Here is a 26,351-nt window from a genome sequence, read left to right as displayed (position 1 = left end):
ATCATGTGTAACGTCATTCTTTTTGCAACGATTTTTAAAATCGATTCTTTTCCCTAGAATCTAAAGTTGTTTTTTTTACCAATGAGTCCCCTAAATATTTTCTGTTTATAAGGTACCGTTGACAGCGACTACTTCATATCCGTTTCCAGCAAAACGGAGCGAAAGCAGAAAATGCTAAACAATAAAAAAAATGTACGTGTTACGTACTTCTTCTTCTACAAATGAAATAAATGTCAGACTGACTGACACGTGATGTGCATTCTTCTTAGAAAAGAATTTTTTGAAATGCCTCATGATATACTGTCTCCAGAAGTGTATTTCTCAACTTCTGTTTTTTTTTTTTAAAGAAGGAGAAAAAAAATGTGCAATACCTCTAGAATCGCAATAAATGAAAGTCGCGATACAAACTGAATCGGCGACCATGTATCGTGAAAGAATCAAATCCGGACAAAAGCATATCGTCCCAGCCCTAAGGCATACACTAAAAAGGTGCCTGGTACATGCTCATGTTACTTTCAGATGCTGCAATACTTATCAGAACTCAAGCAGAACTGATTCAAAATGCCCCAAAACAAACTAATCTTGAATCATGTAAATGCATCAACGACATGCAGAAATGCTGCAAAATTACTCTCAAAACATATTGAGATACAAGTATTGTAATTGCATCATAAACTGCAATACGAGTTTGCTTTGAATTTGGTAGTTTGACAAAACAAATGCGTATTCCTTTCTCCCCCCACAACTCATAAGAAGTTTCACAGCCCTACGATGTACTGTGTATTACACATGTATCTTTAAATGCAACAATGTATGAGAATTTCAAAACGCACTGTTCAAGCAGGTATTTTGTAACTTAACATTCGCATTACCTACTTTTTAAATGCTCTGCTGGTACACAGGAGGCAAAAAAGAGAATAATGATAGAGCATTGTTTTTTATGTGTTTAAGTATTTGCTGCTGAGGAATGCACAGCCTCTCGGATATCAGTGCCTAATAAACAGAAAGTTGAAAATAGCTATTTAAAACTCAAAACATGTGATTCCCATTAATTCATCATTTGTGTACTGAGTCCATGTTTACTGGCAGGCACTCACTACTTCAAAATAACAACCACTGGGATCAATCTGAATTATCACAACTAGAAGAGTTTTCATAACAGTAAAACCAGTTTGAAAGATACAGGCCCTGGCCTCAAGCTTACAAATAATCTCAATAACTGTTAAGCATTTATTATGGAATGGTGCTGCCATTACATTATTTCCAGCAGATAAAGTGGATCTCTCTGAGGGAGAACTCATTAATAGAGAGACTGTTAAGACTAGGGGGGAAAACGTCCTCTGTTTGGGTGATCACAAGTGAGGACTGGGCACTCATCCTTTCACTCCACTCTCTCATCAGCACAGGGCTGACAGATGAGGGGAGTAATGAGGTGGGAAAGAAGAGTGGCATTCTAAAAAATAAAAGGAACGCCATGCTTTCCACTACTTCACTGGATCCCTGTTTTTCTCGTTCCACCCTTCAACAATAATACCGGATTTAATGGAGACGTTTTCCTTCAATACCCCTCAGACCCCCCTCCTGTGCTCCAGGTACATTATGGCCTGGATAAGCCTATTGAAGATGCCGGGTACAATCAAAGTCAGAGATGACTCCTGGTGAGTTACAGGCACCGTGATACCAAGGTGCAGAAAGAAAAAAAAATTATCTCGGATGAAAAGAAAGGCTACAATGGAAAGCGTGCGGCAGACATGCATGCCAAGAACAGCCTTGATGATGTGGGCAGATATAGCCACAGACTGCCGGCTGAGAGACCCCGCTGGGGCAGAGGGGGGCTTGTGATAGACTTAAAGTGAATCCACTGCTTGCCTCTGTGGCGTTAAACGTCATTAAGTGGAGATAAGACTGGACTGATTTTTTCCTGTGGCCATGGAAAATCATCCAAAGATAGATGACAACTTTAAACTGCTCATGGAACCCACTGAGTCTGCCAGTGATGCGCAGGAACGCCTACCTGTGTCCCCCAGGCAACCAGAGTGACATCACTTCCTTCCTGTAGGATCTCGGCCTGCGAGAGTGGGACGGTGTAGGACTCCACGGGAACCTGCTCCACTGAGGAAACACACACACATCCAACGACAGATTAATATTCCATCAGTGCTTAAAGTGCAAACACATTAGAGGCAAGCTCACACACAAAACAGACATAGGTCGATTCTGAACACTATGCACCCTGCGGTTTTCATGACAAACTGGTGAAATGACAGACCGTCAAAGAACACAATTACTACCCTACAACATTTTATCTGGTCCCATGTCAAATGCTTTGTCATGCTTTTTCCAGAACCTCATCTCTCCCCAAAGACAGAGTGCATTTATCAGCACAATCTGATGCATGACCTAATGATATCTTTTGCCAGCAACAAGCTCATAACCCTGTTTAATTTTAAAAACAAAACATTATTGGGATGGGATATCAATCAGAAAAGGGGCCACATAAACGGGGCATCGGTCCAAAAAAAGGGGGGGGCAGTCCATCTTTGAACCCAAGTCAAGAGCATGTAAAAATATGGTTTGAATAATAGTTAATAATGTCTTGGAAAACTGAAGCATGGTCATGGGATTCATTATAATACAAAAATGTATCATGAACTCAATCTGCCATAACTTTTAAACATGTAGCTTATTAGCAATATTTATACTGCCCAGACACAACATATTATCACTAAATGCAGTACTTTACCTATCTTTGAATCTCATTCACCATTATGGTTTTGGCTGCAAAACACGCACAGCATAGGATTTTAAAGTGTGAGTGGACTCTGAACCGAACTGCTGAAAGCATTCCTACATGGCAACGCATGAAGTCAAATTTACAATTCGGCAGAGTAATAATACTCTGGGGAGACGCTGGGTTTGAGATCTTTCTGGAAACCTTTAAGGACTTCCATGATCCTTTCAAACATTTGAGAAGCTGTAAAGGAAAGAAAAACTGCCCATCCTGACAACTCACTATATTAAAACAACATAAAAGGCTTGAGTGAATCATACACAACTCCTGATTTAGGCTTCCAGACGAGACAGAAAATAGGCCTTTAGAGTGGAATAATGAAGAATTTTAAAACTGAATTATACAATCTGGGTTATGGTGTAATACGTGGAATGTCAGGCCACACAAAACAGTATGGCCTTGATGAGACAAATGTGTGGTTTTTGTCCTCTTCTGCACAAGAAAAGAGAGGTTGCTGCAATTAAAAACATGACTTCATAATCCATGCACAGATCATTAGAAGCATGTGGACCTGGCACGAGAGCTGGCTGGCTCTGCCCCTTTAGGAAATCAAAATAACTCCTGAAACGCTACCGGTACTAAGAAACCCCCTGTGTGAGATGGAGATGGATGAGTGGTTCGTCATACAGCTTTCAAAACATAAATAATCTTTTAATTAAAACTAGCCAGAAACTAAATAGGGGAAGGGGCCATGTGTTAATGTGGGTGGAACCATAAAGTGATATGTTGCCATAAGCAGCTGGTCAGCAACAGCAGCATCCTCTTAAAACATGTCTCAACACTCATGTTGACTTGATTGACTGATCCATATCTTGTATTTTATCTACAGTATGTATCTATTATATTTGGACATCAGTTCTTTTGGGAAATGCTGCAAGCATGTAAGAGAGGTCTCTCTTACATACAGCATATTACTGATGTAATATGTGACTCATCACTTCCCAAGAGGCTAACAAACCGAGATCCGTATCAACTGAGCAACGATGCAAACAAAAACACTGCCAAGAACTCAAGACACCTGGTCTTGGTTGCCCTGCTGAACCACATCAAAAAACTGCTCCACACAGGAGGACTGATTGGCAGTTAATTATGAGACAGGAAGAATGGTACAATCAATCAATTTTATTTGTCATATTAAATCGTACAAGGTACAATTCCATTGAAATATTATCCTATACTTGAACAAGTGCATGATTCATCATGAAACAGAATGTGGCCGTCAGATAGGCACAAAGAGTAACCCGGTTGAATGGCATCTGCACTCCAGGATCCAGCCAAGTCTCGGCGAAAGGCCACCACAGTTCGCGACTTCCCGCTGGGAACAGACACAGGCACGGAGGCCGCCCAGCTCAGCGTCCGACGCCTGGCTGCTGGCTAGCAGGATGCCCAGCAGAGAAGCCACAGTCGGTGTTCAACTCCTCCACACCCGCCTTGGCACCCCCTCCGATGCAGAGACGGAGATGGACGCAGAGATGGTCCCCGCTTGATGGGGCAGCAGCCAAAGGTTGTAGCTGATAGCATCACCTTTTCCTCCGTGTCTACTCAGATGCTTCCACTCAGAAACCTGACTGGACAGGCTGGCAGAGTGAGCAGGAGACTGGGAAGTTGATTTCTCTATCCTGATGGGCGACTCTTAGTTATGAGATGGCCGCAGAGATGGTCTTGCTAGCTTAAGCTCATCTTCTCCACCTTTTCCTCTGTGTTTACTCTGATGTCTTTTTTTTTTTAAGTAGCTAGCCCAGGCTATCAGAGTCAGCAAGAGGTTAGCAGAGTCAGCAGGAGACTGGAAAATCAATTTCCCGATTGCTAGCTACAGTATTTTCTTTTCTTTTTTTTTGCTTTCCTTTTTCTGAGTAGTCGTCACAAAGCTTCTACAACCAAATATATAGGATGAGTAAACTAATTTTGCTGTGAGTAGGCCTTAAAATGTATCGATTTTATTGCTCTTTGATTTAAATAAACTCAAGAACTGAGGGAGATGTGATGATTGGAGGCACTCCCTTTGTCAAGTCAAGTCAATTTATTTATAGAGCACATTTAAAACCAACCTAAGCTGAACAAAATGCTGTACAAAGTTATGTTATAAAAACAAAAAGGAAGACAATACAAATATAGACACAATGAACATCATACAAACAACACACTTCTATACAAATGTCCCTAAACTAAATCATAAGCCAAAGAATAAAAATGTGTTTTAAGACGAGACTTAAAAATCTCGGCAGTAGAGGAGGACCTAATATGAATGGGAAGTTTGTTTGTTGTTGTTTGAGTCTCGGGGCCACAATGAAGAAGGCCCGATCACCCTTTGTTTTCATCCGAGACTGTGGAATAGCTAAAAGGAACTGATTAGGCGATTAGATATTTCCAATTTCAACAGAAAAGGTTATATATATATATATATATATATATATTTTCTTTTTAAGATTATTTTTTGGGGCTTTTCCCTTTATTCAATAGTGACAGGGGATAAACAGGAAAGGGCGAGGGAAAGAGAGGGGTTTTGAACCCGGGCTGCTGCAAAGGACTCAGCCTACATGGGGCGCACGCTCTTACTGGGTGAGCTAGAGGCAACCCCCAAAGGTTCTATATTTTAAATAAGAATTGAACCACTGTATAGCAACAGCCTGGTTCCCTACCCTATGCTGAAGGCGATCCAACAAGATGGCATGATCAGTGTCAAATGCAGCACTAAGGTCCAGCAAGAGTAAAATAGCACAATTTCCTCCGTCACCGAAAAGCAATAAATCATTTAGCACTTTAAGAAGTGCTGTTTCTGTGCTATTGTTTACTCTGAAACCAGACCGAAATAACAATAATTTAGAAATAGGCCTAAAGCTGTTACAATCAGTAGGGTCAAGGTTGGGTTTTTTAATTAGAGGCTGAACCACAGCATGTTTAAAGCTAGATGGGATTGTGCCATTCATAAGAGAGCTATTTATTACAGACAAGAGGCTGGGACCAATAGTATCAAATACCTCTTTCAAAAGACGACAACGGACAATATCTGAAGATGAATAGGTAGGTTTCATGTGTGATACAATATGCATCAATTCTGACAGGGCCACAGGCACAAAACAATTCAGAGAAGCAGGGCATAGGATTGATTTAGAAGGGTCATGATCAGTAGGTGAAATACAAGATCTGATAGTGTCAACCTTGTTGATAAAAAAGCTCAAAAATTGTTCTGTGACTTCAAACGTAGCATCAGGGAGTGCAATAGCATGATTTGGTGCAGTATTTATTGCACTAAACAAAATGTTAGGGCTATGTGCATTTTTAGCTATATCAGAAAAATGCTTTGCTTTAGATGCTTTGACAAGGCGTTGGTAGGATACCTGGTGATCTCTCAGTATCTCATAGGACACTTGCAGTTTCTTATTTCCATTTCCTCTCTGCTTTTCTACACTTTTGTATAAGGGCACGAGTCTCACTGTTAAGCCAAGGTTGGGCTTTGACTTTGGGTCACTTCAGTTTAAAAGGGGCAACAATATCAAGAACATCTGTGACAGTGGTATTAAACCGAGTAACTAGCTCATCTGTAGACAATGAGGCGGAGGTTATCTCTGTAGGGCTAGCAAAAGGACAAGCTATAAAAGCATCAGAAAATTGCCTAGCAGTGATGCATTAAATATCACAGGTTTATGGTCAGATAGACTAGCAACATCCAGCTCAATAGTTAAAACAGGAAAACCTAATGATAAAACAAGATCCAGTGTATGACCATGTGTGTGGGACCAGTTACAGACTGAGTCAGATTGAATGAGTCCACAAGTTATAGAAAGTGGCTAACTAAAGGCTTTGATGGACAACAGACATGGATATTAAAAGGATTAAAATCTTATCCGAGTTGGGCACAATCAAGGATAGAAACTCAGCAAATTCACTGATAAATTCCTTATTGTACTTTGGGGGTGTATACAGTGGGTACGGAAAGTATTCAGACCCCTTTAAATTTTTCACTCTTTGTTTCATTGCAGCCATTTGCTAAAATCAAAAAAAGTTCATTTTATTTCTCATTAATGTACACTCAGCACCCCATCTTGACAAAAAAAAAACAAATGTAGAAATTTTTGCAAATTTATTAAAAAAGAAAAACTGAAATATCACATGGTCATAAGTATTCAGACCCTTTGCTGCGACACTCATATTTAACTCACATGCTGTCCATTTCTTCTGATCCTCCTTGAGATGGTTCTACTCCTTCATTGGAGTCCTGCTGTGTTTAAGTAAACTGATTGGACTTGATTAGGAAAGGCACACACCTGTCCATATAAGACCTTACAGCTCACAGTGCATGTCAGAGCAAACGAGAATCATGAGGTCGAAGGAACTGCCCAAGGAGCTCAGAGACAGAATTGTGGCAAGGCACAGATCTGGCCAAGGTTACAAAAGAATTTCTGCAGCACTCAAGGTTCCTAAGAGCACAGTAGCCTCCATAATCCTTAAATGGAAGAAGTTTGGGACGACCAGAACTCTTCCTAGACCTGGCCGTCCAGCCAAACTGAGCAATCGTGGGAGAAGAGCCTTGGTGAGAGAGAGAGAACCCAAAAGATCACTGGGGCTGAGCTCCAGAGATGCAGTAGGGAGATGGGAGAAAGTTCCACAAAGTCAACTATCACTGCAGCCCTCCACCAGTCGGGGCTTTATGGCAGAGTGGCCCGACAGAAGCCTCTCCTCAGTGCAAGACATGAAAGCCTGCATAGAGTTTGCCAAAAAACACATGAAGGACTCCCAGACTGTGAGAAATAAGATTCTATGGTCTGATGAGACCAAGATTGAACTTTTTGGCGTTAATTCTAAGCGGTATGTGTGGAGAAAACCAGGCACTGCTCATCACCTGCCCAATACAATCCCAACAGTGAAACATGGTGGTGGCAGCATCATGCTATGGGGGTGTTTTTCAGCTGCAGGGACAGGATGACTGGTTGCAATTAAAGGAAAGATGAATGTGGCCAAGTACAGAGATATCCTGGAAGAAAACCTCATCCAGAGTGCTCAGGACCTCAGACTGGGCCGAAGGTTCACCTTCCAACAAGACAATGACCCTAAGCACACAGCTAAAATAACAAAGGAGTGGCTTCGGAACAACTCTGTGACCATTCTTGACGGAACTGGAGAGGATCTGCAAGGAAGAATGGCAGAGGATCCCCAAATCCAGGTGTGAAAAATGTGTTGCATCATTCCCAAGAAGACTCATGGCTGTACTAGCTCAAAAGGGTGCTTCTACTCAATACTGAGCAAAGGGTCTGAATACTTATGACCATGTGATATTTCAGTTTTTCTTTTTTAATAAATTTGCAAACATTTCTACATTTCTGTTTTTTCTGTCAAGATGGGGTGCTGAGTGTACATTAATGAGAAATAAAATGAACTTTTTTGATTTTAGCAAATGGCTGCAATGAAACTTTAAAAATGTAAAGGGGTCTGAATACTTTCCGTACCGACTGTACACCAGTGCACAAATCAGTGGGCAGGACAAATCAACCTTAAATGCTTGCAGCTCAAAACTAGTGTACTTATCAACTGGCAATTGACGGCATTTATAGCAATTTTTGAAGATTGTCGCTAAACCCCAACCCCTGCCAGTGGATCTGGGACTAAAAAAAGTCACAATCACCAGGGGACAAAACAGTGAAAGGGCTTAGATCACCAACATGCAGCTCCGCCGTTTCCGTGACAAATAAAAAGTCTAGATCACGTGATAGAAGACATTTAAAATGAATGTTTTGTTCGAGTGATTGCACATTCAACAATGCAATTCGATAGGGATTGCATCCACAGCCCGCGCTGATCCTATTAGATCATTTGAACAGTCAAGGCAACGGAGATAACCATAGTTGACTCCTCGTCATCTGCGGCCAGGGGAGTGATTATGTCCTCGGATGTTTGTAATTCTTGTGGGAATGATAATGGAAGTGGGGTTATAAAAATGGAATGGCCTGTTGGACTGATGACCAGTTCCTTGACTTGTGTAGAGTTTGTTCTTAAGTGAGCCATGCTCTAACATTAGACAAGCTCTGTGATGATCGGAACAGCTCATGAGGTGGGTGTTTAGAGAAGGTGACGAGGGAGAGTAGGTAGTAACTGACAAGGGGGAGCTCTCAAGGGTAACGTATGCTTTAGAGGAAGAGGGGTATGACTGGGGCATGTGCTTGTACACGTGTGCGCAAGATATAAACAGTCAGTCACATGTCTGAGTCTGGAGCCCGTGCTGAAGATTCCACAGAGCATTTGGCTGCCCCGTTTATTGGGGTGAATTCCATCTTGTGCAGGAAAGTGGTTTTAATGTCAGACTGCACTGTAACATGAGAAATGTTTTGGACAATGAGCACTAACCTACTGCCATAATTGAAACAATCTCAGCAGTGGGCGGTATTTTTTCCCTATCTAATCTGGCTGTTATCGAAGCGGGAAAATTAAGAGGTTTTACTTTGAGGCTGGTAGTAGCAATCTGTTCTGGTTCTGCCTTTCATTCCTATAAAATGGCTTAAACATCATCTTCAAACCTCCAATGCGGTCTTAATCGTGAATATCAAATTGTAGCGAAGGCAGTACTGTATTGCAACAGCTGCCAACAACTGTTAAGAGTTTATTATGATTTTGGTGGACAGCTTTTTACACGGCAGCCTGCCTAAAGCCATGCTGGCCTTAACACTGATGTTCCCTCCACATAGGGAGAGGAGGGAGAGAGGATTCAACACTCAGCCGATTAAGACGGTCTGCTTCACGCTTGGGGACCTGCTGATCTAACACACATTGTTTGCAGTCAGGCATATTGTTTGTTTGTCTTGCATCACACCTCTAAAAAGGGAGAACATTTGCTTTCAATAAGGCGCCTACGCAAACAAATCGAGGGCCACTGAGGCACGATGCTGAATTGAGTGCTCAGTTACATGTCGACTTTAGATTTATAGTCACATACAATAGCGCTTACCTGCAGCTCTGTACAGGATCTTGGGCTCAAAGAATATGCAGGGGTTCTGGTCAGCGATGCAGGCGAGGAGCAGCCCTTTGGCCTGAACTGGACTACGGGGTATCACAACCTGAGGAACACATGACGCACTTTATTAGACCCGGTAATGATGTTAAGACAATTTAACTTTTACTACCTCTGGAAAATATCCCAATTTTAAATGTTATCATATTTGAACTTGTTTTCACATCTCATTTCATTGTGTGCAATGTAGAATGGCTCCAGTGGAAGAAAGTAACAGCATCAAACTGGTCACAGTCCTCCTAATTGTCAGGACTTTGATACAGAACTTTTTAAATTGTACAGAGTGGACTACGACTGACGCAGAAATGATTTTAAACTCTTCCTACCAACTGTTGTCTTGCTGGCATTGTAATTGTGTCAGATACTGAATCTCTTAAATGGTATTTATGACAACACTGGGCCAAAGCTGAACATTTATCAGCCTGACCTTTGCTGGGAGACAACTTGTTTATTGCTCTCAGCGATGGTTACTCACAGTGGATGAACTGTAGCTGTAAACCATACAGCCATTGCTGGTCTGTGGCACACGAGACACTTTGACGATGATGATTATACAGTATTTATACAGTATGTATGCTCAGTGAAAAGACAAAAGCAGGGAGGGATGTTATAGCTTGACATTTTAACTTGTTTACTTTGAGCATATGCTATTCATTTCATCTCAGTGATGCTATCAGCGTTCAGAGAATACTGTATCTGTATGTGTCTGAAAGAATCACTTTTCTCTTTTCACACATATAAACTCAACGTAGCAGTCTCTCTCTTGCCTTTTTATATGCCTGAAGCTTGCAGGTGTGTTTAGCGTTGAGTACCAAGTTTATATGCTACTCAAATTTATATGACTAGGGCACCCAGATAGCTCAGTTGGTAGAGCGGGCGCCCATTTATAGAGGTTTACTCCTCAACACAGCGGGCCCGGGTTCGACTCCGACCTGTGGCCCTTGGCTGCATGTCATTCCCCCTCTCTCTCCCCTTTCATGTCTGCAGCTGTCCTGTCAAATAAAGGCCTAAAAATGCCACAAAAAAATAATTAAAATATATATTTTTTTTACATGTTTACAATGTTGCACAACCAAGTCGTTGCCCAGTGATCCGTTTCTTTTTTTTTCTTCTAAAGATCGTTATTCCTATTCAAGTCATCATAGCTTGTTAAAGTTATATCATACTGAATTGGGAGGCAGTTGCTTGCAACAATTCCTCCAGTTTGTTTTTAAGTACTTTTATTTAGTTGAGTTGGAGCAGGAAACTGCTGTGTTCCATTTGTAAATGGAACCAAAACAAGCATGACTGGAGAGAGTCACCGGAGAAGACTTACTGTATATGAAGTTGAACCTGGAGGCATTGGGCTAATTTTGAGATGCTGTGGCCGTTGCCAAGATATTCTTTAAAGGTTTAGTTAATAGCAATTAAAAACATCATGTCACGCTTCCTGGAGGCGTTTTGAGGAAAAGGTTGGAGTTGACAGTACTCAAGAAATTGTAGTGAAAACTGCTTCACTACGTGTCTCAGAAAAGCAGCGTTCAAATGTCTCAGCAAAAGCCTAGGAACCATTTCTGTTTTTGTGATCCTGAGACTTTTTTTTAGCTCATTTCACATTGTTTTGTGGATATGTTGCAGAGGAATAAAACAAAAAAACCTATTTAGTAATACACCTGGGGCCGAGTAGCAAATACAATTTATCAAATTTAAGAGGGGGATTGACTAAAAATCATTACAGTTCAAATAGTCCTTCTGCTACTTTTTTGTTGAAGAAATGTCCTCTTTATGTGCCAACAATATTCAATATTCAACTGGGAGACATGAGGAAGCAGGATTTTGTTGTTTCAGCTTGAAGACCTTCTTTACTTGTTGGAACACTGACCTTCAAAAGTATTTGTATGTATTCATGTACTTATTGTACTTGAATTTCTCCAACGCGGGTGTGACAGATTTTATGATAAAATCTAAAGGAAAACAGTTTAGGATTTTGCAAAGTTTGCCTGATTAAACAAAGCCTTATAGCAACGGCTATATTGTAGGTAAAGAGAAGTACTTCCACTCTTGGTATGGGTAACAAGAGTACAAAGTCACATGATCCTGCGGGGCCCGTGGTGGATGAGATGGTAAAGAAATATGGTCCTGCCTGTTTTTTTTATTTTATTTTTTTTTTTTTTTAATCGTTTTTAACCGCTCTTTGATGTTTTATGTAAATAACTTTGAATTGCCCTGTTGCTGAAATGTGCTATACAAATAGGCCTTGCCTATTTCTCCTGTTCTGTATTTCCTCTCTAGATGTACTTTCAGTATTATGGTTGTATTGGCCTGACTCTACCTAATGACTAAAAATGTGGACTGCGCTTCACTAACGTAATCACACCACTCTATACACTCAATTGTATTCATGATGTTCTGCTAGAACACTTTTGTATATGTTTTGGGGCAAGGCGTGACATTTTCAAATTGCACAAACAGAGGAAAATATAGAAAATGGAAACAAGTCAAGATTTTTAATAAAGCACATGGTTGACCTTGATGCCAGGGCAGTGGGCGAAGAAGGCTTCAGGGCTTTGAGAGTGGTAAAGTGACCCGTGGCCGACACACCCCCACGGAGCCCGAATGGTGAGGTTGCCGCAGTCAAACAAGTTGCCAGAACGGTAGCGGTACTTGGCTGCTTCATTGACTATCTGGAAAGAGAACAATATAATTCATGTTAACACACATTAATAGTTGACATAAGAAGATGACATTTTACCAATTCTTATGGAGCAGCTGGGTTGTTGTTGCAACGGCAGCAAATTTCAGTCTCTAAAAAGACAATTACACCAATGTGTTGTAAACATTATGAGGTTTTTAAAGTGCTCATATTGTGCTTTTTGGCTTTTCCCCCTTTCCTTTATTATCTTATTATCTTTTTGTGCATGCTATAGGTTTACAAAGTGAAAAAGCCCAAAATCCACCCCAAAGGGACTTACCATCTCCAACAGAAAACACTGTTCACAAACTGCTCCAAACAGCTCTGTTGTAGTCCAGCCTTTACTTCAGAGACAAACGTGGTCACTTTGTAACACACGTTATAATGCTCGCCTAGCTGCTAGCATGGCACGCCCTCATACTCTGCTTCTGACTGGCTAGTAGTCCTTACCTAGGTACTGTCAGGGCACGCCCTCATACTCTGCTTCTGACTGGCTAGTAGTCCTTACCTAGGTACTGTCAGGGCACGCCCTCATACTCTGCTTCTGACTGGCTAGTAGTCCTTACCTAGCTACTGTCAGGGCACGCCCTCATACTATGAGTGAGATGTCTCACTCTGTAGCTAAAACAGAGAGCTCAACACACAGGGTGAAAAGAGGAGCTGCAGCAATGTGCAGTACAACAAAAATATGGTGTTTTTTGAAAATTAAACATATTCTAAACAACCTCTAAATACAATTATGAACCTGAAAGTGAGCATAATATGAGCACTTTAAGTGTATGCTGGGTTAATCAATTGCAGATCCATTTACCAAAAAAGCACCCTAGAAAACGGAGTGCTCTCCTTTGTTTTATGAATAAAGACCACACCAGTGGACACTGGATGGAGACTGCATGTGCCGAGCCATTCTCTCTGCTATTCCCCTTAAAGCTTTTAAAAACCTTATTTTATTTTTAACGAGCAAAATCATCTAAAGTGTCCGGTTCCTTTTACCTTTTTCTACAGTTTATCATACTGGGCTTCCTCCAAAAAGGTGTCCCAAGTTTTCCTCCCTTAAACTCAGGTGGGCTGTTAATTCAGCTTTTATGACCCTCTCAGCTCAGTTTGGACTGCACCATTTTAAGCGAGAGCACAGAAGGAGTTAGGAGGATTTGGTCCACTGTTGCTCTAAATCGAAGGGACTGGCATTCATCTCGTGGGAGGGTGAGAAGACACAATATGACACTAGTGTCAGCATGTATGCATGGTTAAACAGCAGCGCTGCCCACGGTCCTGCTCAGCCAATTCTTTAGGAAAGACCCAAGAGTAGATGGACATGGATAAGAGCTCCTTTTGTTTAACATTTTCCCCAAGTTAGATTGTAGAATATGAAACAATAAACATTTGACTTTGAGGTCTGAATCAAACATCTGCACGCAACATCATATACAAATGAGACAGATGACAAGTAAGAGAAAGAAAGAAAATCACTAATAGTTGTGGCTGCCAGGCTAGCAAAATTTTTTTTCCCATTCCTTCTTTTTTTTTCCCCCCAAGTGTTTCAGGAAGATACTGAATTTTGCATCTTGTGCATGGAGGCCTCGTCACTCCTGTGCAAATCAAACTCCATATACATAGGGAGTTATCACATTTATAGTACTGAGAGTGTCAAACTGATGCAAACCAAAGATATATTACAGAACCATACTCTTTCCATCATTCTCAATGTTCTTCAGGTTCAGTGATTCCAATGTGTTTGTTTGTGTGCAACAACGGTGCTATGCACTCTCAGTTGCACACAGCTCTGTAATGTGGGTGCTGGTACACCAGGCAAGTAAAAGACTACAACCTAGCTTTATACTCTTCATTCCTGCAACAGAGAAATAAGTGGCATAGTGATTTCAAACTATACTTCGCAGAAATTAAACTATTCGATTAAAGACATGTGCACAGCATTTTTCTGGGTTTTTATTACCTTTAAAAGACTGTTTTTACTGTTTTTTTTGGCCTATGACAATGCCTTGGCTAGCCACACACTGTTATTTCCAGGAATAGTTAGGCCACATAGATGCCATCACTTAGCATGTGAGTGGTACTATATGATGTGGACCCCAGGAATTTTAGAGACAAAACCAGTCCTTCCAGAAAAATGCAGTTTTTTTTTGTGATTGTTGTGGGCAAAACTCCTTGATTATGCGGCACGTTTTCTTAAAAAATGTGATGGAATATGAATGGAATATGCGGGACATTTATGCAATTTTGTGCGATGAAATTGCAGGAACTTGCAAAAACTGCGGTTTCATCGTGGCTTCATGGTTTGCAGCTTTTCGATGACGTTCACGTTGCGTAATTAGCTCACTTCATAATGTTCCCATGGCAACAGGGGAAAATGGCTGCTCTTGTGTGAAGTAAACGCAACATTTTTCAACTTTCTGCCAAGATATGTGTGACTTTTTTTGCAACAAAAATGCAGGGATTATGAAATCATGCAAGCCCGCATATTTTGCGCGGAAATCGGCAATTTATTGGGGCGAAAGTGCGGCAAAAATGCGGCCCCCGCATAAATATACGGACTTTGGCTGATTATGCATTGAATTATGCGATTACAATCACATTTTTCTGGAGAGACTGTACAACGATTGATCAAGACCAAAAAAAAAAACAGCTGATCACTTGATAATGGCAGTAATCGTTAGTCGCAGCTCTCCTTACCTGGTCAAAGGCAGGATAGATGTAGTCAGCAAACTGGATCTCAGCGATGGCTGTGGCACCAGCAACAGCTGCACCAATACCAAATCCCACAATTCCCTGCTCACAAAGGGGAGTGTTGAAGACTCTGTCCTTACCTGGGGAAACAGCAGTAGAGAGGAGGAGGAGAAGAAGACTCAGAAGCTGAAGTACTAGTAATGGAAGGCAACGAGTGGCTACTGGGTGAGGGAGCTAACTGTTTCAACCTACTCAGAGAGAAAAGTCCACACAGAGGTTTAAGGTGTGGCAGCCGCTGATCAGGCTGGAATCACTGAACGGCCCATTTTATTTATTTATTTATTTATTTAGGACCACTGACCACAATTGTAGAGGGTGTCTAAGGAATAGCAGGGTTTTTCTGATGGCAGAGCCCATGCCTCACACATGAGTGATGAGGACAGTCTTCAAATGTCATGCAGTCCTAAATAAATGAAGTGACAAGCTGAAGCCTCCTCGGCTGTAGCAAACCAAGCCTGTGATGAACACACAACATACACAAGAGTAAAAACAGAAGAAAAAAAAACTTCTTCCATTCTTCTTCCATTCTCCACCCTATAATCTGAAAAAGAGCCACAAGACTGGGACTCTAAAATTGGGCTAAGAGTGTTATTTTTGCTCTCATCTTTGTGTATTTGCCAGTCCAGTCTTTTTCGGTTTTGCTGGGAAATGTGCTTCTCAGCAGTGAAACTCTGCCATGTGCCCTGCTCTGTGCTCACAAAGTTCAATTAGCAACCACAGCACCAAAACCCCTTAGAGGAACGGACAATTAAGAGCTCAAGCTTTTACGCCTTGCCGTTCAGACTGAAGCCAACCTCAAATATGCAGCTTCATGTGAAAGTGACAGTAACACGTGTGTGTGTGTGTGTGTGTGTGTGTGTGTGGGGGTGTGTGTGTGGGTGCTTTTGTGTGTCATCAAAGCAATGAGTAGTAAGTCAATGAATGACGAGAAAAAATACAATCGAGACATTAACACAGTGTGTGACAATGAAATGTATCGTTGCGTTGACGTTTGGGCCTCAGTTGTTCACACGGGTCTAGAATGCATATTTAAATAGACATGTTTGGGTAAGGTTTATAGCCGCCAGTGCTGCCTGGCACCAACGTCGCTTCCAGTGAAAAAAGGCTACACACATCAGTGAGAGGGAGAGCTAGTCGGAGCCTAGGGTCAACGTGTGCTGTTGCTTTCAGGGAAACAGCCCTTCAGAGGCAGCCGGCGGCGGGAGAGCTGGATCTCTGAGGAAAATGCATCCGCCTCGTAAAAAGCCTTTCATATAGTGTCCGCCCTGCATTAACCTCTGGTCTGTATAATGCCCGTGGGTGGCAGAGGTGTGCACCACCCCTTTCAGTAGTGAGAGGGATAAAAACAGCTTTGCGCTCGTCACTGTACACAAGGATGAGATGGAAAATAATGATCCCTCTCCAAAAGGTCAGCACTTCTGACGTCAATGAAAACAAAAGGCAAAGCCAGCTACTGCGGGGTGGATTTAACACTCCTTGCTATTGAGAAAAACAGATATTTATACAAAATGAACTGAAAATGACTTCCATACTATACCATAACCAACAAGAAAGAACGGTTTAGTTTTAGAGGATCTGAATTAAGACACATTTGGTTGCTTAATGCTATTTGGAGAGAAAACAAAGCCTGCTAATTGGTTGTACCCAGGTTTACTGAATGAAAAAAATCTATTTGATCCATATGTTGTAGATTTTTAAATAAATTCAGGGGAAATTGGTTACAACCACTAACTTTTCATCTACTCAGCATCAATCTTGGGCATGCTCATGGCCCATTTTATTATAGAGAACAGCTTAATGCTATTGCCATGTCTTTGGTCCTTTCGGTCCCCATAAAGACTTATGTTTAATGTCTGACTGTCAACTGCAGAATCAAACTGGAACCGCCAGTTTCTTTTGAAGGGCAAATCCCCACTGATTGTTACCAGGAAGACACAAAAATGACTAATGTAATGAACTGCAGATGCAGTGCTCTCTGTGGGTTCAAACTTCACAGCAGGTGGCAGTAGCAGCTACATCCCAATGCGTCTTTTCCATGTTACAGCGGGAAAAGCAAAGGTGTAAATGATGACATGAATGACGGCTGAATTCCGTTTAGCTGCGTCAGTTTCAGGCTCCTGGTATTGTGCATGCGAGCTCACTGACGTCTCACTGGGACACTTGAATACAACAGAGCCATCATTAATGATATTAGTAACACCTGTGCTTTTCCTGCTATGACAAGTCACAATGTCTGCTGTGGAAAAAAGGCCTATCAGTGGAATGACCTCAAACGTGTCTTTGGCGTGTCTGCACCGCGATGTCTTGCTACTTGCCAGCGAACACATATGCCAATTCTGATATCGCTGTAATAAAATTATATCTGCCACAGCGGCTACCAGCTGGGAAGAATAAATACATAGAGAACACAGCAGCATCAGTAATTCAGAGCTAATTTAGCCTATAAAAAAAACTCCAATAATATACACATTTGAGGCATAGCGAAAGAAACAGCAGACAAGATAATGCAAAATAGTTCAATGGGCCTGAAATACTATTTTAACAATATCTCCACAAATTCTCAGAAGCAAAAAGTGAACAAGAACCAAAAGAGGGCTAATAGGCCTTAATTAGGCCTAACTAGTGACATGAACTACTATCATGGCTCTTCTACATGCAACTGTACCAGTAAGACATGCTTGGAATGGGAGCACCTAATGCAGCCTCTAATAATATTAATAATAATAATAATAATAATAATAATAATAATAATAATAATAATTACTACCCGTGTGCTTTTCCTGCTATGACATGTCAAAATGTCTGTCTGCCTGGTATTCCTGTAGCTATACTATCATACACAGAGTGTTTAATGTACCATTTTAAATTCAAGCAACATTTGAGCAACAGAATCAAAACAGTAGATTCCAAAACAAACTCACAGCAGTGAGCATTGACATGCTATATCAGCTTACTGCGTCACGTTTGTAGGGCTACCCTGCTACAAAGGACAAATAAGTGCAAACGGATCCTTGTGGTCCTCTAGGCGAACAGTGAACAGTAATGCGACCTTGTGAGGTGGTAGTGGAATGGTGGTGGAATGTGTCACAGTCCTCAGCTGCCACCTAGTGGCATAATCGTGTAATGCAGGCAGAAGAACAGGTTGCTGACTGGATTTCATTTAAACCTTAAGGGTCTTATATACTAGTGCAAATGTGACGTGATGCGCTGGTGCTCGCGACACTAGTTGCAGTCTTCTCCTGACCAGCGGTGGCGTTAATGAGCAAAGGCTACAGATGTTGCTCTTTCTACGGACTAGAAGAAGAAGAAAAAGATAAACAACGGCAGAACTGGCAGCAGCATTGCCGTCAATGCTTCGATTTGATTCAGTGAGCTACTTCGTCGGATCAAGCCTTTCATTCACCATAAAAGAACTCATTTTAACCCAGTAAGTTTACAAGAGAGACTAGCAGTCACTGTGAGAGTCCTGGCATCCGGTTGTCGGTGAACCCGTTCAGGCCTCCCGTTTCCGCTTTGTTACGCGCCGCTGAAAAAAAAAAAAAGAGCCGTGCGCAACCTCTGCTCGCGCGCCATAAATCGGGCGCGCCGGCAGGATAGGTCATTTTGACGTCACGATGGCGCGCACCACCTTGCATGCGTCTAGTGTAAAACACGCTTTACTCAGCATTCAAGCCTTCTGAATGGGGAGAATCGAAGAGGAATGTAATGGCTTACCATATTTGTCTCGAAGACCCACTGTGCATCGGAAAACTCCACCAAAGGCAACATCTTCCCCAAAGATGACTGCAGATCAACACACAATACAATCAGTGATTCAATGGCACGTTTTCTTAAGATTCTGTTCTTTAATAATAATATATATACACTTTGTTAATCCTGCAAGGGGAAATTACAATGTTGTTATTACACACAGGCCTAAATTACACACACATGCTCAGTACCTCTACATGCACTAATGGAGAGATGTCAGAGTGAGGGAGCTGCCCATGGAAAGGCACCCCGAGCAGTTTGGGGGTTTGGTGCCTTGCTCAAGAGCACCTTAGCAGTGCCAAGGAGGTGAACTGGCACCTCTACAGCTAGCAGTCCACCACCATACTTTGGTCCGTATGGGGATTTGAACCAGCGACCCTCTGGTTCCGGACCCAACTCCCTACTGACTGAGCTACTGCCACCCCATTTAGCACGTTAGAACAGAAAAGGCAAGAATAAATTACATCCAAAATTAAAAAAATAAATAAATAAATAACAATCATGAGAAGGGAGAAACCGAAAACTATCATTATTGTTTCACACACCACCAACCTACAGCTCTGTGAGAACTGGTCAGGCAACATTTCTGCCCTTTATGAGGAAATCATAACACCTCAATTTGAGTAACACTAAGGACTCAATACAATGAGGATCCATCTTAAGGTTAAATGACATGATCCCACAGCTGGCTACATCAAATTCATTCCATTCCAATTATACTATAAGTTCCTTTTATGAAGATGGCTTAAAAAAATTTTAAAAAAAAAATGTTGAAATGCAATAACACATAAACAAGGCACATTTCTACAGCATGATGTTCTTGGAACATGATGCTCTTGTGACAGTTCAGATGATTTTAGCAAGACAGTCAAATCTTTTGGAAGGTGCAATGTTTTGTTGGGTACATCTAACCTGTATATACTTCAAGTGTGAAGCAACCTTATCGTAGTCCACCATTTTTACATGGCTTACATTCTGACAAGCAGGGCTATGAAAAATATTTAAAAGCCAGTGTGTTGTTTAAAAAACTGCGTGATGATGAATGAGGTTAAAGGGCTATGAAATTCCCTTTCCTGTTTTAGCATCCTACCTGCTGTTGGGTCACTGGCGAGAGTGTTGTCCAAGGCACTTGTAACGGACTGGAACAAGTTCATCTTCTGGGTGGGCCCTAAAAGGTTTTAAGATAAAAAATAAATAAATAAATAAAGAACTTGACACCAGCAACAATTAGGCCTGCACGATAAATCGTTATAAAAATTGCGATCTCGATTCACTCCTGTTCACGATTTAATTTTTAAATGACATTGATTTTTTTTGGGGCATTTTCGGCCTTTATTTTGATAGGACAGCTGAAGACATGAAAGGGGAGAGAGAGAGGGGAATGACAAGCAATTGGCAATTGACAAACTCCACTTCTCTAGAGACTGAAGCTGTAGCTGCAGCACGTTGATTGACATGTCTTTACATAATTAAAACATGTCCAAGGAGTTCAGATAGAGCCTGTATCAGGGCCATATTTAGCTCAGTGTGTTATATGGCACTATTTTTGGTAGCCCACTGTACTTAAATGGCCAGTATGTACTTTATTTTCTGTATTCATTGAAGCCTCTATGTTTACAGGCTCGTGCAATGAGCTATAGGTGGCAACAAAAATCTGTTTGGTCCTGCCAATTTGTTTCGTTTTGTCATGGTTCATGTGTGCAATAAACATTACATTTACACAACATTACAAATCGTGGCAGAGAATCGTGATATCAATTCTAAGCTGTGTGAATCGTGATTCATATTTTTCCCCGAATCGTGCAAGGCCTAGCAACAATTCATTATTTTGCATTTGGATAATATACAAACGGCACACTGTCAGACACATTTATAAGCGGCCATACCAGTTATTGCAGGAAGGAAACCACATTAAAGGAAACTTGGCACAGACTCACAGCCTTCAAACATTAGGACACACACTTCCCTTTGTTACAGACAATGAACAAATGACACTCATAGTTCCTCAACACTGGGATGGTTTTCTCTTCCAGCAAATATGTTAGCGATTATTTGGGTGCCAACATCCTGGTGAAATGAACAATGAGCTCACAGCTCATTTGGGACGACTCTGACTCAGAGATCATACTGACACTTCTCGTGTGCGATAAGGTCACATCAAAAGCTCTTTACTGCCGTTACACCAACCAGGTACACCATGCAGCGCTTTCTAGGGGTGCACGATTCAGAAAATGTCACGATTCGATATTGATTTTTAGGCTCAAGATTTGATTCAAAAAAAACGATTTTCGAGTCGAATACGGTTCTCGATTCGAAAAAAACGATTCACAGTATGTAAATGTAGTTACTTTTCCCATGTGATTGCAGTAGACATACAATTTAAAACAAAACCAAAAAAGCCCTCGTGCTTTCATGTCAATAAAATGCCAACCTTGTCAATAAACTTGTTTGGCAATTTCCCCACCCCCCTACAATCTTTAAGTCCATAGCCAGCAGTGTGAGACTAAATGTTATTGCTCAGTTATTCAAGTTGAAAATAGAGGCAGGCCGATATTAGGCATTTTCCAAACTAAACTATCGGTATCGGCATTTATAATGGCCGATAAATGAATATTTAAAAAATAAAATAAAAACGGACGAAACCCCCTTCAACCATGTTCTGAGTGTTGGCGTTGCATAGTCTGTCCACCAGAGGGCTCTCTACTACGTCCCTGTTGGCAACACTCATGTTTAACCCTTTAAGTTTCATATCTTAAGTTTGTATTTTTATACATTTTATTTATCAGAACTTTAATATATTTTGATGTTCCTCTGTTCTGTTGGGACAATAATTAATTAAACTGCATTGTCATATTATTTTAGTGAAGACTCATAAATAACTAATGTTAGGGAAATCTGTTTATTTTTTGTTACGCGTTTCTGGATTTTTTTTATTTATTTATTTTTTATATATATCGACCGATATATGGGAATATCGGATTTTTAAAGGCATACTGTGTAACTTTTCCCTCTTCGGTCCACCTGCAGGTTGTCTCATTAGAACTACAGCTCACGTGGCTGTAGTTCCAATGAGAACCTGTAGGGGGACCGAAGAGGGAAAAGTTACACAGTATGCCTTTAAATCACCAAATATTTGTATCGATATCGGCCTTGAAAATCCTTTATCGGTCGGGCTCTAGCTGAAAATGTAGTAGTCGAGCCTATTGACAAAGGCAGCGTTAATGTTTTAAAGTGTAGTTTAGCATTAGTGGCATTAGCTTTAGTTATATAGCTATAGTTGTACCAATGTTACTCTATACAAAGTGGAGCAGGTATCATGATTACAAATTAGCTAGCTTATTTTTAACGTCTATAGAACAGCTAGAACAGTCTGGTATGTTCAGAAAATGACATCACTTCACCGTAATACAGCCTTTAAAACCAGGAAAAGAGAACACTTATGTCATATCACGATATTACGATAGCTAGAACTTAAGACGATATCTAGCCTCATATAACGATGTCGATATAATATCGATATACTGCTTTAAAAACTACAAACAAGCCACGGCGTTTCTATCCCAGAATAGATAAGTGGTATTGCCAGCCAATACTCCAGCACTGCGGAGATAGGTCTGGCAATGAGAGACTAATTATGATGTTCTAATATGCACCTTACAAAAGTCAAAATTTGATGTGGAAACTGGAAACTTCCAACGCACATCCACGGAGAACAGATTAGTTACTGTGCAACTTTACAGTATCCAATTTTGACAACATGAGATATATCGCAAATAAAACCCTTTCCTATCACCTAACCAGAAACTGTTTACAATGCTGGTAAGTCACTTGTCCTTTTACAGCTAACGTTAAACTGGGAAACTTCCAGTGCTACATATGTTGTCCTGTTAATGTAGCTAGCTAACGCTAGCATTAGCCGGCTAGCCATCCACTTACCATATTGTGTAGGTACGGGGTCAGGCTGGAATGTAAAGTGCGCTGCATGTCTTCGTTGTGTTTTTGTACGGGAGTTGGAGCTCGGTGACAATTTCAGCAGAGTTGCCTCAAAAGAGCTCTGAGCCCCGGTGCCAACACCGGAGAGGGGAAGTTTCAAGGGTGCACCTCGGATGAAGAACCGTGCTGCGGCCGCCATCACTGTTGTTATGAACAGGAAGGGCAACGTGCAGAGCCCGTCTATACAAACGAAGATGTCTCACTCAGTAGAGGGAACGAGATATTCTGATATCTACCTAAAAATGTCTGGGTTACATTTTGGTATTATTGGGCCTCTTTCATCAGTCTTTATGAACATGACACTGGGATTTTCTATTATCTATCGATATCGATTTCTATATCTAGTACCCTAAATTAGGTTAACTTAACTAATGTATTGGCTAATTATATTTCAGCATTTTGTTAGTATTCAACAATACTATCCCATAGGCATAGGCTTTCGAACATTATATTTAACATGTCTTTGTGTTAGAGCTATTACATTAGATACCCATTTCTCTTAGAACATGGTGAGAACCCCCATTTTATCTTGTAAAAAGAACATCGAGGAAGTAAAATAGAGGGAAGTTTGAGAAGGGAAAGGAAACTTCGGCTCTCTGTGGTAGTGGCAAAGTGAGAACTCCTGTTTTTTTTTATTCTCCGTGCCAGCAGAGGTTGTACAAAGGTTGTGATTGGTCAAGTAGGAGGGCGGTGTGCGTGGTAGAGACCGGATACGTTCAGAGAGCACTCCTTCAAGTGGCACATCATTGCCAATCAGCAGTCTTCTTGGGTTTACGTTATGAAGTCTGACTCGGCACCGTTCTCTTAATACATCCATGCTCTGAACCTTTACCTTTTTATGTTTGCAAAAATGTGATCAGAGAACCCGGTCAAGCCAGCCGCCGTTCGGATTTTTATTTTGATGTGCGTCTATTCGCACTGTTACGTTACCGGTGCTTGGAACGGCCAAAAAGGACATTTTCAATTCAACTTTATTTCAGACACAGACACACATGTCCGTAACAGTATAAAAATAAGGCTCGTATGTCAGCAATCATTTTACACATTTGATATGCCAAGTAAAAATCTGCAAATGTATAAAAGAAATTTATATTAAATTATATTATAAATTATATTACACATTTATCAAATAATTCTTGTAGCATATGTGACGTCACCTAATTTGATAAAACCGTGGCCACCATCAAATATGTATAAACCTATAAACAATGTCCACCATATACATTGTCTTGGTAAATATAGCAATAAGTTCATCTTCCTGTTGGGGAAAAAAAATGGATTTTACAGTTTTCTCACTGCTTGAACGCTTATCTATATTTTATTAAAATGAGATTTAGTAACACAAACCGGCCACAAGATGGTGCTGTTGGTGCTCCACCTAATTCCATAATGGGAAAACTACGTACAGCCAAAGAATTTCTAATAAGGGAGGAAGTCAAGGGGGTAAGATTCTCCTCACAACCCGAACCTCCTATGGCGCCATTTTGATGCTAATAATCCATCACCTCCCGTTAGCATCCCATTGACTGCCATTCATTTTGACGTCACTTTGATAGCGAATAACTTTACATCTAAAGCGTTTAAAGACTATTTGTCCGTTGTTTATTTCTAAAGAAACACAACAATGTATAAAAGACTCCATTACCTTGTATCTCACGTTATGGCTCCGTAGCAGACGTTTTTATAAAAATAAACGCGTCTGTCGCACAGTAGAGGAATTACCGTACAGTACAGGAGAATCTCGCAGGCAGTTTCGACTCACATTAGCTGTTTACGTTTAATTAATGTTAACTATCATTTTAGTTAGCCTGTGTCCATGTTATCTCGTTACATATTCCTACGCTCTCCGTCTCTGCAAGACTCGGAATGATTGAGATTTCTCTTGGCACAGCTACCAGAAGACTTCCAACTTTCAGACAGGTTAGTTTTTTTTTTTTTTTTTTCCCCCTTCATTTACACAGTTTATTGATTGCAAAAGATCGTTTTCACTCCTGCATCTTCTCAATGGTCTCCTCCTTGTATTTGCCCTTCTCCTTCCCATCAGCACAAGACTTGGCCTTGCGCTCCAGGATCTTTTTGCGGTCCTTGTCCAGCTTTAGCCTGGTGATGACCACCTTGCTTGGGTGGATGCCGACATGGACTGTGGTTCCGTTGGCCTTCTCTCTCTGCACACGCTCAATGTAGATGACGTACTTCTTCCTGTAGACCTGCACTATTTTGCCAATCTGCTGGCCTTTGAAGTGTCCACGGACAACCTGGACTTCGTCATCTTTACGGATGGGCATGGACCTCACATTGTACTTCTGGCGGAGCTCCTTAGACATGATCTTCCTCCTGATGTGTGAGGGGGCATTGAAGTGCCATTTGCAGTTCTTGCGGCACGAGGATGTTACAAATGGATTAAGCTTCATGATGCCTGCCGTTTGCTCCTCTATGGCCGGCGGAAAAGAGCACTTTCAGACAGGTTGCTCACGTCACATCTACATCTTCGAGCTCAGTTGGAGGCTGCGCAGTAACGCTCAGCCATCACCGGAAAAGTGCTTCTAATATCCTTCACTGGTCTCCGTCCAGAGCAACGGGATCTGTTGGTCCAATCTATGGAAGAAGTTCCACTCTCTCGTTACTTCCGGCTTCTGAACTGGTTGCAGTTCCACCAGAGTTCCATATAGGGGGCGCTCACAGGCCAGTGCAGAATGAATGGGACTCTATGGAGCTATACCCCTCAAAATCCACTTTTCTCAGGATATCATTTTTCGTCTAGCAATTTGAATGTTGCATTCGAAAGGGGAGGCTATGAAAATACACACTGCTGGGTGTTAGATTTTTTTAAAGTGGCTTTTTTGCTCTAAAAAGCCTTTTAAAATGTCAATGATGTCATACACATATACGGCCAGAGATACTGCTTTACGGCAAGCTCTGAGTCGCTTCCTTAGTTCTCTGGAGGCATCGACAACACAGCTGACAGGTTAGACTCTCCCTGTTAATACAACACAGCTGACAGGTTAGACTCTCCCTGTTAATACAACACAGCTGACAGGTTAGACTCTCCCTGTTAATACAACACAGCTGACAGGTTAGTCTCTCCCTGTTAATACAACACAGCTGACAGGTTAGACTCTCCCTGTTAATACAACACAGCTGACAGGTTAGTCTCTCCCTGTTAATACAACACAGCTGACAGGTTAGACTCCCCCTGTTAATACAACACAGCTGACAGGTTAGTCTCTCCCTGTTAATACAACACAGCTGACAGGTTAGCCTCTCCCTGTTAATACAACACAGCTGACAGGTTAGACTCTCCCTGTTAATACAACACAGCTGACAGGTTAGACTCTCCCTGTTAATACACAGGCTAGAAAGAGGTTTGCTAATGTTTTAAAGATCACGCTGAAATATTGACT

At 41.3% G+C, this 26,351-nt stretch overlaps 1 protein-coding gene and 1 pseudogene across 1 annotated transcript in view; both read right to left on the bottom strand.

Annotated features, from left to right (window-relative positions):
• The window catches only part of bckdhb (branched chain keto acid dehydrogenase E1 subunit beta), a 56,899-nt gene extending 33,776 nt beyond the window's left edge, over positions 1-23,123 (bottom strand). The window contains exons 1-7 of the mRNA XM_078253680.1: positions 22,894-23,123; positions 20,048-20,125; positions 18,922-18,990; positions 15,154-15,287; positions 12,299-12,454; positions 9,729-9,837; positions 2,015-2,112 (exon numbers count right to left, since the gene is read on the bottom strand). Coding sequence (XP_078109806.1) covers positions 2,015-2,112; positions 9,729-9,837; positions 12,299-12,454; positions 15,154-15,287; positions 18,922-18,990; positions 20,048-20,125; positions 22,894-23,089 — 840 coding nt within the window. The 5' untranslated portion in view covers positions 23,090-23,123. The remainder of the gene's footprint in view (positions 1-2,014; positions 2,113-9,728; positions 9,838-12,298; positions 12,455-15,153; positions 15,288-18,921; positions 18,991-20,047; positions 20,126-22,893) is intronic.
• Positions 23,124-24,900: 1,777 nt separating this feature from the next.
• LOC144519061 (large ribosomal subunit protein uL24 pseudogene) lies at positions 24,901-25,396 on the bottom strand (annotated as a pseudogene).
• Positions 25,397-26,351: the final 955 nt, after the last annotated feature.

Source organism: Sander vitreus, chromosome 6 (genome assembly GCF_031162955.1).
Source record: "Sander vitreus isolate 19-12246 chromosome 6, sanVit1, whole genome shotgun sequence".
NCBI classification, from domain to species: Eukaryota; Metazoa; Chordata; class Actinopteri; order Perciformes; family Percidae; genus Sander; species Sander vitreus.
Note: the sequence above shows the minus strand (reverse complement) of the source record. Positions and strands in the feature narration are given on the sequence as shown.